At 32.9% G+C, this 20,744-nt stretch overlaps 1 protein-coding gene across 1 annotated transcript in view; it reads left to right on the forward strand.

Annotated features, from left to right (window-relative positions):
* The window catches only part of LOC143056293 (uncharacterized), a 39,026-nt gene that overhangs the window by 1,631 nt on the left and 16,651 nt on the right, over positions 1–20,744 (forward strand). The window contains exons 3-22 of the mRNA XM_076229382.1: positions 1,666–1,938; positions 2,176–2,466; positions 3,319–3,467; positions 3,922–4,063; positions 4,323–4,426; positions 5,209–5,412; positions 6,198–6,372; positions 6,837–7,111; positions 8,127–8,282; positions 10,167–10,428; positions 11,027–11,175; positions 11,890–12,158; positions 12,505–12,725; positions 13,232–13,440; positions 14,017–14,203; positions 14,577–14,750; positions 15,494–15,946; positions 17,610–17,760; positions 19,054–19,193; positions 20,537–20,643. Coding sequence (XP_076085497.1) covers positions 1,666–1,938; positions 2,176–2,466; positions 3,319–3,467; positions 3,922–4,063; positions 4,323–4,426; positions 5,209–5,412; positions 6,198–6,372; positions 6,837–7,111; positions 8,127–8,282; positions 10,167–10,428; positions 11,027–11,175; positions 11,890–12,158; positions 12,505–12,725; positions 13,232–13,440; positions 14,017–14,203; positions 14,577–14,750; positions 15,494–15,946; positions 17,610–17,760; positions 19,054–19,193; positions 20,537–20,643 — 4,091 coding nt within the window. The remainder of the gene's footprint in view (positions 1–1,665; positions 1,939–2,175; positions 2,467–3,318; positions 3,468–3,921; positions 4,064–4,322; positions 4,427–5,208; positions 5,413–6,197; positions 6,373–6,836; positions 7,112–8,126; positions 8,283–10,166; positions 10,429–11,026; positions 11,176–11,889; positions 12,159–12,504; positions 12,726–13,231; positions 13,441–14,016; positions 14,204–14,576; positions 14,751–15,493; positions 15,947–17,609; positions 17,761–19,053; positions 19,194–20,536; positions 20,644–20,744) is intronic.

Below are 20,744 nucleotides of genomic sequence, written 5' to 3' on the forward strand. Positions count from 1 at the left end.
GTTAGGTTGCTGCCCCTGAATTGGTAAGTTTAAGGAAATTTTGCTGTTTTTGGTTATTATCTTGAATATTATTAAAGATAGAGATAAACTGTAAACTGCAATAATGTTCAGCAAAGTAAGATTTACAAATAAGTCACCATGACCGAAATGGTAAGATGACCCCTTTAGGAGTTATTGCCCTTTATAGTCAATTTTTAACCATTTTTCGTAAATCTTAGTAATCTTTTACAAAAATCTTCTCCTCTGAAACTACTGGGCCAAATTAATCCAAACTTGGCCACAGTCATCTTTGGGGTATCTTGTTTAAAAAATATGTGGCTTGACTCGGCAAACCAACCAAGATGGCCGCCATGGCTAAAAATAGAACATAGGAGTAAAATGCAGTTTTTGGCTTATAACTCAAAAACCAAAGCATTTAGAGCAAATCTGACAAATTGAAATTGTTTATCATGTCAAGATCTATCTTCCCTGAAATTTTCAGATGGATCTGACAACCAGTTGTTGGGTTGCTGCCCCTAAATTGGTAATTTTAAGGAAATTTTGCTGTTTTTGGTTATTACCTTGAATATTATTATAGATAGAGATAAACTGTAAACTGCAATAATGTTCAGCATAGTAAAATTTACAAATAAGTCAACATGACCAAAATGGTCAGTTGACCCCTTTAGGAGTTATTGCCCTTTATAATCAATTTTTAACAATTTTCATAAAATTTGTAAATTTTTACTAACATTTTCCACTGAAACTACTGGGCCATTGAGTTCAATATAGATAGAAATTGTTAGCAGCAAGAATGTTCAGTAAAGTAAGATGTACAAACACATCACCATCACCAAAACACAATTTTGTCATGAATCCACCTATGTCCTTTGTTTAATATTCACATAGACCAAGGTGAGCGACACAGGCTCTTTAGAGCCTCCAGTTTTATTTAGTTTGTTGTCACATCAATGTATTTCCCTTTCATTTAAATATAAAGGCCTTTTAAAACTTATTTACAATTGATTATTAGATATGTTAATGCAACATGCCTAATCGACACCTGAGTATTCCAACATCCTGCTTTAACCCACACATTTTCATGATCACAAAATATGCTATCCTTGCAGAAAAAACCTGACTATTCCGACACCCTGCTGAATTCGACATTTCTTTCTGGTCCCCTAGTGTGTCCAAAAACATAGGTTACACTGTATTACTCTCATCAAGAACATGATGATGATAGGCCTTATTGGTTACAAAGTGTTGATAAGATTCAGAAATGTGTTTTAAACAGACAGTGCTCCTTTATACTGACAGCTTATTAATATTTGGAGAAATTAACATATTTACATAACCAAGAGGAAATTGAGAATGGAAATGGGAAAAGTGTCCAAAAGACAACAACCTGACAAAAGAGTAAAAAACAGCTGAAAGGCCACCAATGGGTCTTCAACACAGCAAGAAAGTCCTGGAGAAAAAAGGTGTGCTTCAGCTGGCCCCCTTAAAAGGACTTTGTATTGGGAATTGTTCAATATTTTGCAATAACTATGAGGATAAAAATAAAGTTGTTTGACTTTCAAAGTAGTTTGTAATCTACGTACCTCCTATATCTACTCATATCCCATACTTACAGTTTGCTTACATCAGTACAGATTTATGGAAATGTTTTAAATTAATTTTCAGTATTAACAGAAGGAATGGTAGATGGCCTATCCTTACTCAATGGAGAGTTGTACTACTCACTGGTCAAGGTGACCACAGCTATTGGATACTCTTACTTCCTGCGGTCAGACGGAGTGACCATACAACAGAATGCCTTACTTCCTGGTCGAGTGTTTGACGGAGATATGACAGGATATGATTTGAACGTCCTGTCCTCCCAGTCTATTGTGTTTGCCAACTGGGACGGGTTTGGTTTACCTAGCAACACTATTGCTCAAGTGGACATTCTAACTGGTAATTTTTACAAGTCATTAAAAAAAAAGTTTAATTTTTATTCAAATTAAATAATGAATATCATGTCTTTTTAAAAATATTAATTTATTTTTCATAGTTTATATGGAGTTTTTTTGAATGGGGAAACAAGGAACAAATGAATTTCTTTATTTATAGAGAAAATTTGGACATGAAAGTGAAATTTTATATATCATTAACCATATTTTTTTAGAATATTCTTATTTGCATCATTTGCAGGAAAGGCAGGCATTCAGATAGACCAAGCAGATCTTGAAGCACAACCATTAGACCAGAAAATTGTGAAATATGAGGTTGCCTTGGGAACAGATAGAAGGTTTGCCAAGACAAGAGATGATACAGTACCATTTACTGATGTAGGACTCAACAAGTCTGTTATATTCTTTGACCTACATTTGACCCCTGGAGCGGGAAGATATTATTTTTCCGTGAGAGCTTACAGTTCCTCCTACTCAATGGTAGAAGTGTCCTCAAATGGATTCTATGTGGGATTTGATGGAGGTGTAACAGGTACTTAAACTCTACTGTTATAAGTTCAGTCTTTTGTCAATTCACAGTGGTGGATTCAGAACTTTTCATAAGGGGACCTGCTGACTTAACACCCCCACCCCCTGGATCCACCTATGATTCAGAAAACAAATTCTAACAAGTTTTTCAATACTAAAATTCATTTTGATTAAATCGTTGCATTTGAAGCTTTCATTATGACACACATTTTGGTTTTCTATGTCAGATTTCATTTTATACACAAAAGGGAAAGTCATAATATCATAAATCTATATAATGTTCTGATCAATACAAAAGATATGTTTTAAACCAGGAGAGGCAATCAAAGTAGAACATTGTAGTCGATCTATTACTATAGAAATCTATTTACCAGTAAAAACATAGGTCTAATTTGCCTGTGTGAAATTCGAAAAGATCACATAGAAAAGTATTATATTCTTTGACCTACATTTGACCCCTGGAGCGGGAAGATATTATTTTTCCGTGAGAGCTTACAGTTCCTCCTACTCAATGGTAGAAGTGTCCTCAAATGGATTCTATGTGGGATTTGATGGAGGTGTAACAATGTTCTACTTTGATGCAACTTTTTCAGCCTACACATTGAAATATCAACTATGCATGAAATCTAGTATAGGCAAATGTCCTACAAATAATTCACAATCATAAATGATTTGACCTGGCCAGGATTCTGAACCCACAACCTTCTGTACTCGAGGTTAACACACTATCACAAAATCATTTCTTAAATGTATTGAGTTTTACACAAATAGTTTGAATACTGTTATGTCATCAGATAAATCTGTTTTGTCTTAAAATAATCAAGTCTTTAATCTGTCTTTTTTTTCTTTTTATTAGCTGGTACAATTAACATGGAGTCAATCCTGAGTGTTGGGACTTATGTAGATGTACAATTCAGTGGATTTGAATCAAAGATAGAAATTTTGATGTATTATGTGGCTATGTCGAATAATACAGATGCCATGGGAACTAGCTGTACTCATTATGTAAGTCAAACTATATCTTTCTACGTCCATGGCTTGACCTACAGATGCCATATCAACTAAGTGTTCATTTGTTCAACAAAAAATACTAAATATTCACATTGAGAAGAGAAAGCATTAAAAAATAACACATTGTTATTTTTCTTTTAAGATTAAACTGTAATTTTATTAAAAAATAATTTAAGTATTCAAAAATTATTTAGCCATGTTTCATTGTTTCATATTTATTTCAGTGGTTACCAATCTATGCAGATTTTTAAAAAAACTTACTTTTCATGGATAATTATTAATTTCTTGGTTTTGCCGAAGTCTGCTTTCAAGATTAAAGAAATTTGTCATTCATTGAACATTTTATTAGGTTGTTCACCTGTACCACTACCCACAAAATCCCTGAAAATTAATAACCAACAAATAATAATAAAGTTTCAGTGTATTTTTTATTCCTGTTTTTCTTCAGGTTGATGGAGGAGATACAACTAATGAAGAGAAGATGAAGATGTTTACAGAATATAACCTGACCAACATCAAAACTGACACCTACATTAAAATGGAAAACTTAAATCTTACTGCAGGACAGAAATATTATGTCTTTGTTATGGGTAAGTCTACAGAAGTATTTTCATTGAGTATGAAGCTGAAAAACTAATAAAGTAGCATATTATTTTATCTATGAAATAAGAGCAGATTTTATCAAATCTAAGTTTTCACTCTTCCTTTATTTGTGAGGTTGAAGATGGGTAACACTAAAACTATTTCCTGTATTATATTTTGTTTATATATTATGGCAAAAAAATTAGTTAAAAACTAGGGAAAAAAACATCCAGCACAGAATATTTATTTTTGTTCTTACATTAACAGGTGTAGACCGGTCTGGAGAATGTAACATGACCTACCATGAGTTCACAATAGATAACAGTCCACCATTGGTTGGCAGAATGAAGACTGGGCCTTACTTTGATATGGTTAGTATTTACCTGTTACTTGTTTATAAATAGAAAAAGAAGAGGTGAGGTATACTTCAATGACAGCAGCAAAATGACAGGAAAAATATCATGAAATCTGGTTCAGTAGACTGTTTCATATATTTGATATTATATATATATAAAGAAGAAGACGTGGTATGACTGCCAATGAGACAACTCTCCAGAAGAGACCTAATGACATCGAAATTGCATGTTTCATCTCCAAAATTTGAAAGTCTTTTGTTATAAGGAGATAAGGTATGATTGCCAGTGAGAGAAGGGCTCCAACATTGAAAAATATGAAACAAGTCAATTGAGAAAACTAACGGTCTAATATAGCGAAACAATATCCGTAAAAAACTTGTATTACAGAAATGAATCAATAATAATTATTGAACTACTGGCTTCTGACTTGGGACAGGCACAATATATAAAAGAGGCTTTAAGATCCATTTTAAATTTGTTAAGATTGTATTTGACCAATAATCACAATGTTTTAAAAATGTAAATCGTAACTGAAAGCTATCAAGTAGTTATACAATTAATCAAATTAAGAATGGAAATGGGGAATGTGCCAAAGAGACAACAGCCCGACCATAGAGCAGACAACAGCAGAAGGTCACCAACAGGTCTTCAATTAACGAGAAATTCTCGCACCCGGCAGCTGGCCCCTAAACAAATATATACTGGTTCAGTGATAATGAACACCATACTAAACTCCAAATTGTACACAAGAAACTAAAAGTTAAAATAATACAAGACTAATTAACGTTGTTTTGCAGCCTATAAGTTACACCTCTGACAGTTCCTCATTATATATATACTGGGAGAATTACACAGACCCAGAGTCTGACATAAAATCCTACCAGGTGTCATTGTGGAGGAATAGTTCCTGTAATGTTGGATCCACACAAAATGTGGAAGTGGATTGGATCAGTTTAGACAGTAACTTTACAGACTATACATTTGTTGATCTGGATTTACAGGTAAATAAATACTGTACAACAAAAGAAACGGATCACTTTTATTAATTTCTATTTAAGGTGGTACCCAACACTTTAACTAAAATTAATTTGGCTCGTTTAATTTTCTTAAAATTTTGACAAAGTATTTACTTTGACCCTCTTTCAAAAATATAAAAATTTCAAAAATTTTGAACCAACCGTTTTATCAGAAAAATTACACTGGTTATTTAGCAGTTTGACAAACACTTATTTTGATCATTGAGAAGCTTAATATTCCCTTAACAACACAACGTAATTAAAACGTTAAGCTGATTTTACAGAGTTATCTCCCTGTAGTGTTAGGTACTACCTTAAGAGATCAATTGAACAATAATTTATTAAAAATAAGGATAGGTCAGTTGTTTGACAATATACTTTATGTAAAAGAAATAAGATTCTGTAAATTTGGAAATTTTTCAGGGGAAACAAATTTAAACAGGGTATATACCCAGTAGAATTTCTTTAATTTTTAGAAAATGGAAGTCTTTGAGATGTTTAAAAAGAAATTTTGTAACAAAAAAGGTCTAGTTGCATTTATAGTCACAATGCACACTGAAAATGTTGAACCTCAAACTTTTGTATCTTTTTACCTTTTGTGTGTCCAACTGTACTTTGATTGAGCATATTTTAAACACTGAATTAAAAGAAAATGTGAATTAATTGAAGACATATATAGAAAAATAAATTGTTGATTTTTATCTGATACGACTCTTATGTTATTCAGAAAAAATAATTGAAAGCTCGTATTTGATATCTTTCTCCTTTAGAACGACATGCCATACAAAGTCAAGCTTCGAGTAACAAACAAAGCAGGACATTTCATTCAGGACCAGTCTAACTCTGTCTTTTATGATGGTAGTCAACCAACCGCTGGCAGAGTTGTAACTGGACTGGATTATAGAAATGATCAAGTCTGGTTCAGCTCATCATTGCATGTGTCTGGTAAGTCTTTTTGTAAGGTTCAGTAATTAGAATTTAGGAATACCGGTAATAGAGATGGGTGCTAAAGTTTGTTTTTGACTTATCAACTGTTAAATTTTCTAGCAAGAAACAAGAAATGAAGACTTGGATTTCTTATACGAAATTAAATTGCATGAATAGAATGTAAATTATAGAAAAGCAATGAAAGGAAAAAGGGGACAAAAAACATGATGCATTGTTTCAGAAAAAATAACATAGTTAGATAATACAGAAAATGGTTTCCAAGAAAAACCTTGATTTAATAACTTGTAGTTTGATTTGAATAGTAGATTGCAATTACCTCACTTTTAATAAGATATTTTTTTTTACATTTAGAGCAAACAATTTTTTTTTAGAGAATTTACAGTTACATCTAAGACCCATATTGATATAACATGGTATTATACAAGAAGTTTTCAGTGATATTGATAGTCTTTATTTTTTAGGTATTTTTCTGCACATGGCCTCTCCAACAGTTGTCACATGTCCTAGTAATCCAGTCTCATTGGTCAGTGGTACAAACTGGAAGACAGTAGTGCAGACGGGCATGGAGGATCCTAGTGGGGAAAAGTGGAACTTGGAATACAGAGATCAAAATGTTGGAAATCATATAACAGAGGATGAGATTTGGATAAAACTGGCTAGAGATGTCAAAAAGGAGCAGTTATTTACAGGAGGGTATTATAGACCAGCTGATTTCAATGGAGGTGGGGAATATCAGGTAGGATAGGTTTTATAACTGGAGGATAATATGAGGCAGGCATAACCTGTGAATGGGGACGAAGTCTGTATGATTTTTTTTTTATAAATCAAACATGTTAAAAAGAGAAACGGAAATACCGGGTACTGTAATGTTTCCGATTTTGGTTCTGTTGTTAGGGATTTAGTTGTGACGTTATGACGTCAAATTCAATGTAAACAAAGAACGTAACGTTTCCGATTTTGGTTCTGTTGTTAGTTGTGACGTTATTTAAGTTATGACATCATATTCACTGTAAACAAAGAATCGCTGTCATCAGGTAACTTTTTTTTTTTTTTATAACAAACAATTTTTAAAAATGAGTTAGTATTGAGTTCCTTTCTTAGACTGATAAATATACATTTTATTAAAAGTCTCATACAAACAAGACCGGAAAAGGTAGTAGATTTCTGCGCAGATCCGGAAATTCAAAAACGTGACAAAAAAAAATTGAACGATTTTTAGTTCATTAGTACAATGAAAATATTGTGAAAATTTTCCCGATTTTTTTTTTTTTTTTTATTTTCTACTGTTATTGGGGACAGTCCCCATATTATAGAAATTGTTTACTGAATTTTATTATAAGCCTGCTGATTACAATAGAGGTAGCAAATATCTGGTAGGATTATTTTATAGAAATTGTTTACTATATATTAGGCTTACTTATTTCTGTGATGGCTATTTGTTGTTAATTTCATTTTGCAAACAGCAGAAAAAGATGTGGTAGTTCAACGAAACTTCATCTCTGTGAAATTTTTTAGCTTATGTCACATTACTGTTTTTATCAAAATAAAAAATTGGACAAAGGTTATAAAGAATTTGAAATCTAATGAATTATTCCATATTGTACTTTTTGGTATTCTTCGGGCTGGAGAATTTTTTGCAGATTAATCATTAATTTTCATCTGTTGTTACACATGCTTTTTTTTTTTTTTGGCAGTGCCAAAATTTATTTTCACTTTAATATGTAATGGGAACGTTTCCTTATATTTTTTAGATATCCATCCAAGCAGCCAGTGGTGAAGGTTATGCTGTCACAGAGGTTATGTTATGGGAGGGACCAGTAGATGGTATAGCTACCTACAATCATTACAGGGAATCAGACTGGACACAGGAAGTCTGCAGCTGTTGTTTCATCACTCCTATACCAGAGGTAGGACAGAATGTCTTACAACTGTATTTTACAGTTAGCATTGGATTTGATTCGATTTTCTGGGCTTTAACAACACTTTTAAGGTGGTACCTAACACTACAGGGAGATAACTCTGTAAAATCAGCTAAATGTTTTGATTACGTTGTGTTGTTAAGGGAATATTAAGCTTCTCAATGATCAAAATAAGTGTTTGTCAAACTGCTATATAACCAGTGTAATTTTTCTGATAAAACGGTTGGTTCAAATTTTTTGAAATATTTATATTTTGTCAAAGGGTTAAAGTAAATACTTTGTCAAAATTTTAATAAAATTAACGAGCCAAATTAATTTTAGTTAAAGTGTTGGGTACCACCTAAAGCTTTACTTTTGGGCAATTTCATGGCTGCAAGTTTTATTTTTATTCTCAGAGAATACCACCAATCTTAGATTGAAAAAATGACATTCCTAGTCAATTAAGATTGGAGTCAAGTGCACCTGCAAAAGCGAAGTTTGAACTCACAACCTCAGTGTTGACTGGCTAGCGATTACAGAAGTAACTACTTAGACCACTCGGCCACAGAGCCCCCTCCTTTAGCACTGGATAAGTGATAAATCAAGACAAGAAAATAAGATTTAAACATTGTTTTGTTTCTAATTAAAGTTTTTCTTAGACTCTTGAGTGGTAAAATGATGTAATAAAAGATGGACGAAAGATATCAAAGGGACAGTCAAACTCATAAATCTAAAACAAACTGACAACGCCATGGCTAAAAATGAAAAAGACAAACAGACAAACAATAGGACACATGACACAACATAGAAAACTAAAGAATAAATAACAGGGACCCCTTCAAAAACTAGGATGATCTCAGGTGCTCCGGAAGGGTAAGCAGATCCTGCTCCACATGTGGCACTCGTCGTGTTGCTATGTGATAACAAATCCGATAAATAGTCTGATTGGTAGGTCACATTCATGAAAGGGAAGGGGATAATAAGATACAAAAGAGAGGTAAAAAATACCAAAAGGGACATTTAAACTCATAAGTTGAATATAAACTGACAACTCCATGGCTAAAATAGAAAAGGATTAACATCAGCACACAAAACACAACATAAAAAACTAAAATAAAGACAGAACAACAAACAGATGGCATAATGTATATAAGAAAACCGACTAAAAAGACAGAACAACAAACAGACGGCATAATGTATATAAGAAAACCGACTAAAAAGACAGAACAACAAACAGACGGCATAATGTATATAAGAAAACCGACTAAAAAGACAGAACAACAGACGGCATAATGTATATAACCGACTAAAAAGACAGAACAACAGATGGCATAATGTATATAAGAAAACCGACTAAAAAGACAGAACAACAAACAGACGGCATAATGTATATAAGAAAACCGACTAAAAAGACAGAACAACAAACAGACGGCATAATGTATATAAGAAAACCGACTAAAAAGACAGAACAACAAACAGACGGCATAATGTATATAAGAAAACCGACTAAAAAGACAGAACAACAGACGGCATAATGTATATAAGAAAACCGAATTAGATGACTGAGAAAGTTTTAAATGCAAATGGCTTTGCATATTTGTTTTTCATTAATTTTTTTACATAAATAAGGCCTTTAGTTTTCTCTTTTGAATTGTTTTACATTGTCTTATCGGGCCTATTATAGCTGACTATGCGGTATGGGTTTTGCTCATTGTTGAAGGCGGTACGGTGACCTATAGTTGTTAATGTCTGTGTCATTTTGGTCTTTTGTGGATAGTTGTCTCATTGGCAATCATACCACATCTTCTTTTTTATATTGTCAGTTAATAAATGCAGTAATCAAATTTGTGCATACAACTAATTAAAATTACATGGTTCTCTTTTTTGTTGTAGAACTGCACTGCATGTAATTGTACCAAATATTTATCTGATAAGTTTGGTAATGAGAATGTGACAGCGCCACCTACAATGTCTACCACTACCATGGTGATGACAACAACACAACCATATGAAATAGTTCAGACTGTAAAAACTGACGAAGAAGATGTGGTATACAATATCACAAACACTGTCAACACAACTGTTACTGAACAGGAACCAGTAGATACCAGTACATCACCTGCTCGTCCATCATGTGGTATACAGATTGTTGCAGGTCAGTACCAACTTATTCTGTTACATTGTCTAGAGAAATTGGATGATAAATTCAGAAAAATTTATAAGGAAGTCTACATAATTTTTAAAACACAACATAGAATAGAATTGTGAACAAGACCATTTGTTGACACTCAGGTTATCAATTGACTCGGGCAGATTTGGTGAACTTTCCTTTGTAACGCTGAATTATCACATCATACTTGTTATAGGCATTTAAACTGTGGGGTCACAAAAGGTTCTAAACGCATGAATCAAAAAATACCAATAACTAGCAGAGGACTAAACCTTGTTTGTTGATTCAAATGTTGAATTTTTTAACAGTCTTTTTTTCTTGTCATACACATGCATGGAATTTACTCTGTTGTTCTATTTAAATCCCTGCTGGTAGGCCTGAAAAGTCTGACAGACTGCATGAGTGAGCATAATATTATTGTTATTGATTGCTGATGACAAACAAGTTCAAGGTAAATGATTAATTATATAACCAACATAAATACTATGATTGTCCTCACTATTACAGTAATATTACCTCTATATTGAAGTGATCCTTATTTTTAGTTAAATTTATGTTTTTGCTATAACTATATTTGTTTCAGGTACAAGTCCATATTTAGTATCCTGGTGTAGATTGTATAATGATTCTTTGACTCCACTGTACACTGATGATGACCTAGATTTTGACCCATCAGCTGGTTTCCATGACTATAAGATGGTAGTCGATTATGAGAAATATGACCAGATTGAGGTAAGACCATTTGAAGCCCCAACTGTAGGAAGTGCCCCTAAGTATTACCCTTGTTGTTCCCTCAATCCCATTTTTGTTTTCATACTCTAACTTAAGTTTTCTTTATCCAATTTTTTTTAACTCAACTATTAAGCAAAGAGGAAGAATCAATACTTGCAGACAGAGTTAAATTTAGGCAGTTTATCATTTACCGTTCTAGAGTTATGTCCCTTTACAATTTTGAAAATCACATTTTTTTCCCTTTCTGCACTCTGACTTTTGCTTTATCAAAATTTATAAAACTTATGGAACTTCGTTGTAGTATCATAATAAATGAGAGATCATCCTTCAAACACAGAATTATTTCTTTGAATAACCTCAAAAAGCGGTTGAAACAAACAAAATACGTTGTTCGTCAACATGTGAACAATTTTATATAAATGAATAATTTTTTTTACTATACACAAGTTGATAAGAAACAATAAGTTACATATAATATGGGTAAATTGGGTGGGAGGATGGGGAATAGTATACCAAACCAACCTTGTCTATCTTGTAACCAGCTTTGCATTGGTCAAACACACCTTAAATCTTCCGTATATACTGGTTGCCGTAATCGTCCCAGCAGAAAGGAATTCAATGGGTATACTCTATCTTGTTTCTAGATATAGAAAGACCGTTATATATAAAACATAGGAATTTAAAGAAATGTACCTTCTTTTTTTGTTCTTTCAGAATACTTGGTGTTTGAAGGTGTATGTAGATGGGTCTATGTTCAGTAAGATATGTGGTATCCCAGAATTCAGTAGTGACACCAAACTATTACTGCATGTCTTCAATAAGAACAATTATGTGCCACCAGTCACAGATTTGTTTGACGTGTTCTCAACTAGAGCCAGCTTCAGGAATGTGATAATGCCTCCATCTTCTGATGCTATGTGTAGATATGGCGGACCATTTTATGGGGGAGTTATACCCATTGACAGATATGAAGCTGGTATTGGGTGAGTTTATCTGTTAAGTATTAATGCCTCTGATGAATGTTAATATGACAGCAACTTAACAACACACCAAATTTATCAAGAAATCAACAAATTTACTTTAAAAAAGGCAAAGGTGCACATGCACATTTAATCAAGCTCAAAATTGTCTAGTCTTATTGTGTCTTAGAAGATGTGGTAAGATTGTCAATGAGACAACTCCAAATGACGCAGACATTAACAACTATAGGTCACCGAACAGCCTTCAACAATGAGCAAAGCCCTTAATGCATACTCAGCTTTAAAAAGCCCTGAAATGACAAATGTAATCAATGCAAATGAGAAAAACTAACCAGTAATTTTATTTCAGAACTGACCAGTTAATGACAGATGTGGTATCTTATCAGGAAGTACTGGATCCCTGTATACCATGTTATAGTCCCTGTGCTCCATACACTTGTCAAACCACATGCAACCCAACAGAACAAAAACTGTTAAACTTTACCTTAACAGGTCTCAGCCTGCCTGCTAAAAGAGAGGAGAATACAACAGGACAGTTGGTCAACACGTCTATTTCTTACTTTTTAACAGGTACATGTATTTATATATCTAGACATTGTATCACATACCAAAACTGAAAAATAAGGAGATATGATTGGCAATGAGACATTTATATATCAAATTATGAATAACTTAGACTATGCAGGGTTTAATTTCAGTAAAACACATTTTCAATTTTCTCTTCTTTTCATCTGAAGGTACTAGATAACTTTAATCTGTAACAGGAAAACAGAGCATTTTTGTTTTGAGAGTATATATACACTATCCTCTTGCTATGGGTTATAAACAGCAAAAATGAAGTGATCAGACAGGAATGAGAATGAAATTTGTTATAATAAGAAGATATAAGTGTTGTATTTGAAGATTTGCATGCATTTAAAATACATGATTTGATGATCTCACAATATAATGCTTTAGTATTTCCAGAAGATAACTATTTGTCACATTCATTTCAATATCTCCATTCGTACACAATTGAAAGAATGCACTGCTATGGGAGATGGCACAATTTCATATTTAATATCTTGTGTTTCTAGTAAAAGCCGTCTTAAGTTCAGGAAAATCTGCTGAAGCATCATCATCTGTGTTTTATATTGATGACACATTACCATGGTTTGACCTTGATCAGATGACCCCAATGTATATTGACATTAAACAAGGGGAACTAACTCCTGTCAGCTTCCAGTCATCAAACAGTACAATCAAAGCATTTTGGAGATGTATTGATGAAGAAAGTCAGATTGTGGTGAGTGCAATTTTTGTTTTGTCATTTAGGGGCTCTAACAAAGATTTTCCATATTTATCATTTGTGTCAAGTTTTATGATTAGGTGACTCTTTGTTTAGCACTACACCATATATATTTTGATTTAGGTGCCACCTATGGCCAACCTTTCGGTTGCCAGATTTTCTCACGGCATTGAAGACTAATTAGAGTCCATAGGCTGTTTTTCGCTCATTGGTTGAGTTGTTGTCTCTTTGCCGTATTCCCCATTTCCACTCTCAAGTTTACCTAAAATTGTGTGGATTATTTTTCCTAAAAATCAGCAAAACCTGCCTGTAGGTTCTAAGTTAAATCAGAATTAGGACACATGAGCTGCAATTTGAACACAATTTTTGAAAAGAATACACAATTAAGCAATCAATCAATTGTTTGGAATGAAATAAAAAGTTGTGAGAAAAGTACAAAACAGTTTTTAAAAAATGCTGTGAAATATGCCATATTGTAATGAAACAATTCTATTTGTGCTATTCTGTATATTGCTGGAAGATTCTACAGGTCAAGATAGCTACATTTGAATATTTTTATTGGATACCTTACAGGAAAATTGGTGGTCTATAGGTACATCAGTTGGTAGTGAGGATCTACAGCCCTGGACATCAGTGGGGGAGGATCAGATAGCCAGTAACAACAGCTTTGGAGGAGTTCTACAGAACAATAAGACCTATTATGTGTCAGTACGGTGTAAGAATGGTGCAGGACTTGAAGCTACACATACTGATGTGACAGGTAATAGTTTACTCTTGAAGGAGGAAGTCATAGCATGATAACATTTTTGAAAACCTTATGGGGGGAGGTTGTCATTAAACTGTAAATCAACTTATTTTTGTACATTATTTATATTCCTTATGTAACTTCATCAAGTAAATAAGAAAACTGAATTTGAATCGCCGTGAAATGGACTAGAAAGTGCTAAACGCAAAATAAAGTATTAGCCAAATATAGTTGGTTTACAGTATTTTATAATTAAATACAAAAAGTTTGGTTTGCTATCCAACTTTAAAAAGTTATAAAAGGTACAACAAAAAAATGCATGAAACTTAATTATTTTTGTTTAAGTAAGATTTTAGATGTTGTGTTTTATGATATATGTTTCTTACAGGAGTGAGAGTTTTACTAGAACCACCATCAGCGAATGGAGTAATTGTAACTATTCCAGATTCTTCTGATTTTGATGGTATTGACATTTATCCAAATGGTTCAAGGACGACACTTTTTGATTCTTCAATGGGAATGACCTTCACAGTGGGAACAGATCAATCTATTTATAGATATGGTAAGTTTCAGTACAGGACTTAGTATGCTTAAAATAGGTTGGCCATCTTTATTTTATTCTGAGCTGATTTTTTTTTTTTATGCCCCACTTATAATAGTAAAGGGGCATAATGTTTTCTGGTCTGTGGGTTCATTAGTTCATTCGTTTGTTTGTCTGTCTGTTCCACTTCATGGTAAAGTTTTTTTCAGTCAAGGTAGTTTTTGATGAAGTTGAAGTCCAATCATTTTGAGACATAGTACACATGTTTTAGTATGATATGAACTTTCTAATTTCAATGCCAAATAAGAGTTTTTACCCCAATTTCAGGGTCTCCTGAACATAGAAAATGATAGTGCAAGTGGGGTATCCGTGTACTATGGACCCATTCTTGTTTCAAATACTTTGAATTTAATTTAATTATTCTTGGTAGAACCTGATCTTATTTTAAGTAGTTTTCAAAGAACCGGGGAGGGGTTTCCAGGTGATTTTTTTCTATGTTCATCAAACCTTCAGTTTCCGAATCAATAGAAATTAAATGGAAATATTTCATTAATGAAGTTCTTTATTTACTCAAACTTGAAAAGAAATTAATAATAAAAAGCTTAATTATCTATAATCATCAGTTCTCACAATGTTCATTTGCTACTCTATCTATAGGCCATCTATAGCTAGAAAAATTTAATGAATAAAATGCATGACAAAAAAAGTGAGATAAAAATTTCTGTCATGATTGTTGAACAATTTGTTTTTCTATCATTACATAGACTGGTGTTTGGGTTCAGATGAACTCAGAGATGATATTTTCCCATGCACATGGATTGGCCATAATGCATCTGGAACTATCAAAATACAAAATGGCTGGCTGACAATAAATACAGCAGACGTCAGAAGACTGTCAGAGTTAAATCCTGCACAAGATAGTTCTCTGTCAGAAACAGAAAGACTTAGTGATGATAACAATGTTTTTAAGATGGAGCCAGGAAGAACAATCTTTATGATGCTACAAGTGTGTAATGAGGCAGTGTTATGTACACCATTGCAGATAGCATCAGTCCTTGTAATTAATGACAAATCAGTTGTTTGCCATCCTTCTTCTACATCTTCTCCATGTGACTCAGATGGGCATGATATTCAAATAGATATTGATCCTGCTATCCATAGTAGAAGAAAAAAGAGACATCTAGACAACGGTGAAATAAAAGTTGAAACTCCTGATTGTAAGTTAATATAAATATATGATTGACAATGAGACAACTCTCCACAAGAGACTTATTGACACAGAAATGAACAACTATAGGTCACTGTACAGCCTTCAACAATGAGCAAAGCCTATACCACATAGTCAGCTAAGTATTTAATGATAAAAAAAAATGAGGAGAACTTGTGATTTATTAATATAAAAATGAGGAGATATGGTATGATTGCCAGTGAGACAACTATCAACCAAGGTACCAACAATTAGCTGAACAGAATTTGTCCTAAAGGAGGATATGAAAAATAGCTGTTTCTGATCTTTTCATTTTTAAAATCAGCAAATATTTTACAAGAATAAAATGAAAATCACATGTATTGCTATTACTCATCTTTTTGATAATTTCTAGGCCTTAATTAATAGGTATTATTAATGTTTATTATATGACTATAAATTTTCTGTGTTCTCATTGGCTGATAGCATAAGAAATCCTCTTTGATAAATCATTATATTCACAGCGGCTTAAACCATGAGAGGTTAATATAAGATTTGGAACAACGTCCTTGTACCTAAATATAGATGTTCCATAGCAACATCAATTATTGGTATTTTAAGTCATGTAAATTCCCATTTTTTGTCGAGCCTGCAACTTTTGTTGCAGAAAGCTCGACATAGGGATAGTGATCCGGCGGCGGTGGAGGTGTTAGCTAACTTCTTAAAAGCTTTATATTTAAGAAGGTGAAAGACCTGGATGCTTCATACTTATGTATATGGATGCCTCATGTTACGAAGTTTCCGTCAGTCACATGTGTGTCCAATGTCCTTGACATCATTTTCATGGTTCAGTGACTACTTGAAAAAAAAAATTAAGATTTTTTGCAATTTTAAATTCTCTCTTATTTAAGTAATAGGATAACTATATTTGGTATGTGCATACCTTGTAAGGTCCTCATGCCTGTCAGACAGTTTTCACTTGACCTCAACCTCATTTCATGGATCACTGAACAAGGTTAAGTTTTGGTGGTCAAGTCCATATCTCAGATACTTTAAGCAATAGGTCTAGTATATTCGGTGTATGGAAGGACTGTAAGGTGTACATGTCTAACTGGCAGGTGTCATCTGACCTTAACCTCATTTTCATGGTTCAGTGGTTAAAGTTAAGTTTTTGTGTTTTGGTCTGTTTTTCTAATACCAATTGCAATAGGTCAACTATATTTGGTGTATGGAAATATTTTATGATCTATTTGTCAGTCGCACAGGTTTTATTTGATCTTGACCTCATTTTCACGGTTCATTGCTCAGTGTTTAGTTTTTGTGTTTTGGTCTGTTTTTCTTAAACTATAAGTAATAGGTCAACTATATTTGTTGTATGGAAGAATTGTTAGCTGTACATGCCTGCCTGGCATGGTTCTTCTGACCTTGACCTCATTTTCATGATTCATTGGTCAATGTTTAGTTTTATTGGTTAATTAAGTTTATGTGACAGTTGTAATAAAGCTTTATATTTAGGACTATCAACATAATATCAATGATTAGTAAAGAAGGTGAGACATTTCAAATGTAATGAGTATCTGAGCAAATACCAGAAAACTGGTTAAGGATAAAAATGTTATATAATAAAACAATTGTTGACTTTTGATTTCAGTTGATACTATGATTGTATTATATTGATGTCTTTTTTTTTGCAGTAATTTTTATTGGACAGAGTTTGTTATTACAACCAATGGACAATGCAACATTGACAGAAAACTATTTGTCGTCTGCCTCAGACAGTTTCCTACCATACATCGTCAACCCATACAACACAACAGATAAACTGGAAAGACTACTACATGGAAGGTCAGTATATACATATATTCATAAGAAAGGAGTATGATACTATGATTGTATTATATTGATGTCTTTTTTTTTTATGTCCGGTAAGGACTCATTTTGGCCTCAAATTTCAGTTTCATCTGACGAAAGATTTTGACCACTTTTTAAACACTTAAGTGTCTATTTCACTTGATTCAATTAGTTAATGTGAAAGATTTTAACTGATTTAGTCATTAAAAACGATCCGATTCAAGCTCAAATATGAAAAATCTACCAAATATGCTGAAAAATGTCACTTTACAGATGGTTTTTGTCGAAAATGAAAGTGGCCGCATCCGTGTTCATCCACAACCTTTATATATGTTATGCATTATCATAAAATACAACTTACATTTCAATATTAAGGATGAACACGAATGCGGCCACTTTCGTTTTACACGGAAACCATATAAAATTTACCTAAAATGCTAGAATTTTGAAGATTTCAGTAATTTAGCATGACTTAATGGTGCTACAACCCGATATATGTGCATTGTATGGTCAAAAACAGCCCATATTTATGTAGCAGAAGCATTTAACTGTCCAATAAATAACTAAAAGTTTACATTTTAACAATTTTGTAAAACTGTTATATTTTGGGGCCAAAAAGGGGTCTTACCGGACCTTCTCCTTTGATTCAACTCTCCTTTTCAGAAACTAAAGCATTCAGCATAATTAAATAGTTGGTTAATAAAGGCAACAGTATTATACCGCTTGCATAGACCGAAAGTCATAAATCAATTGGGGAGAAAACAAGTCTGGGTTACAAACTAAAACTGAGGTCAACACATCAACTACTGTGGATTCACTATTATTGGATGGATACCAATTTTCTTGGATTTCATGGGTACAGTTGAACCACGAAATAAAACCTTCAACAAATGACAAATTTTCTATAGGCTTGTATGCAGACTTCTGCAAAACCATGAAATTAAATATTCACAAACATAAAAGTTTTCCTTTATCCATGAAAATTGGTAACCACGAAAATAAATGAATCCACAGTATAAGAGGAAAATAATGAAACCTCAGAAACACTGAAGGGCAACAAAACAACAAAACGACAATGAAACACACACAGAAACGAACTATTAGATAACAATTGCCATTTTCCTGACTTGGTACAGGACATTTAAAGAAAAAATGGTGGGTTGAACCTGATTTTGAATCTAGTAAAACCTCGCACTTTAATGGCAATGTTACATATCATAAAACAATGGCATAGTATTTCCATCTTTTTATCAAGTTAATTAATTGCATTCTTTTTTTTTTGCACAGATGGGTACAAAGTCAATTCCTCTTTGGTCTGGCCTCCATTGGACATGTTCCCTACCCAGGACCCATTACTCTGGAGTATGACAACACAGAACATGATAAAGACAACGGAATGAAAATAATCATCACACATTGGAATCCAAGTACGTTTTTGCACTAAGAAAAACTGATTTAGTTAAAACATATTTTATTTACACAAAGTAAAATGGATTGGACACAAGTAAACCACACTTATGATGTCAGCTCCCAATAATGATAAATTATAATACAATATTGATATGAGCATGCAAAATTTCAAAATATACAATACTTAAGGTGGCTAGGGTGTCATAAATAAAATTGATAGAATTTTTTGATAACTTCTCAAAATGAAGTTTTTATCATGCTTTTTTCAAAAGTATTTTAAAAAGTATGGGTCACCACACTTTTTTTCACGCTACAGGTTGTGCAAAATTGTCAGATTTTGTATAGATTATGCATGGAAAATCAAATTTTATGTCATTAAACGAAAACGTACTATTAGAACTTTAAGATAAAATGTGAGAAGATTGCTCTGATAACATGCTTACAGATAAGAAAAAGAAAAAATGGGGTCACTAAACTTGTTTTCTTGCTACATATCAAAATAGGTAAATTCATAACACTTTCTATTATAAAAATTTCTTTATCTGAGTTATCTCCCCTTATTTGGCAAAGTTGAAAAAAAAATTGATCTAACACAAACAAGGTGTTTTTGAGAAATTACAGCTGTAATTATGATAAAACACACAATTTTCTATATTAATTTTATATCAAAAGTCTAACATAAATTACATACAACTCTCAAAGAGGGAGGAAAGATACCAAAGGGACAGTCAAACTCATAAATCCAAAACAAACTGACAACGCCATGGCTAAAAATGAAAAAGACAAACAGAAAAACAATAGTACACATGACACAACATAGAAAACTAAAGAATAAACAACACGAACCCCACCAAAAACTAGGGGTGATCTCAGGTGCTCCGGAAGGGTAAGCAGATCCTGCTCCACATGTGGCACCTGTCGTGTTGCTTATGTGATTACAAATCCGGTAAATAGTCTTATTCGGTAGGTCACATTCATGAAAGGGAAGGGGATTGTAGTTACGACATAAGGAACATATCCAATATCATTTATGAAACGGTTATTCCATAAAGTTATCTGCTTCTTCAAAATCCAAGATGGAGGAAGACACCCGAGCCACCTTAACGAGTCTATCTATAGAAAAAGTAATGAGTCATCACAAACTGTTAACATTTTATAATAAAGATAAATATGCTAGGACTCATTTTAATATAATGATAATGGTTATTATAAGAAGGTGAAGTTACTTCAGTTTTAAACTGGTGCAATTTTTTTGCATCGATTTAAATTTTACATTGAAAAGTACTGTGAATAATGGTAAAAATAAGTGTGGTATGAGTCCTGCAATAAACTTAGTAAAATTTGAATTTATTTTAAACAGGAAATCAACAATGGGAGATAACTAGCAGATCCTGTTTGGGAGTAGATGGTGTAACAGATCTAGAAGTAAATGGCACTCATGCAGACCATCATTCAATTAAAATTAAGGTATCATTATAAACAGTGTAAATATAAAGAAAAAGTATAAATGTTGAGGTTTCAGTCCGATAAAAAAAAGTTATCAAAATGAACTGCTGTCAACACACCGT

The sequence above is a fragment of the Mytilus galloprovincialis genome, chromosome 13 (assembly GCF_965363235.1).
Source record: "Mytilus galloprovincialis chromosome 13, xbMytGall1.hap1.1, whole genome shotgun sequence".
NCBI classification, from domain to species: Eukaryota; Metazoa; Mollusca; class Bivalvia; order Mytilida; family Mytilidae; genus Mytilus; species Mytilus galloprovincialis.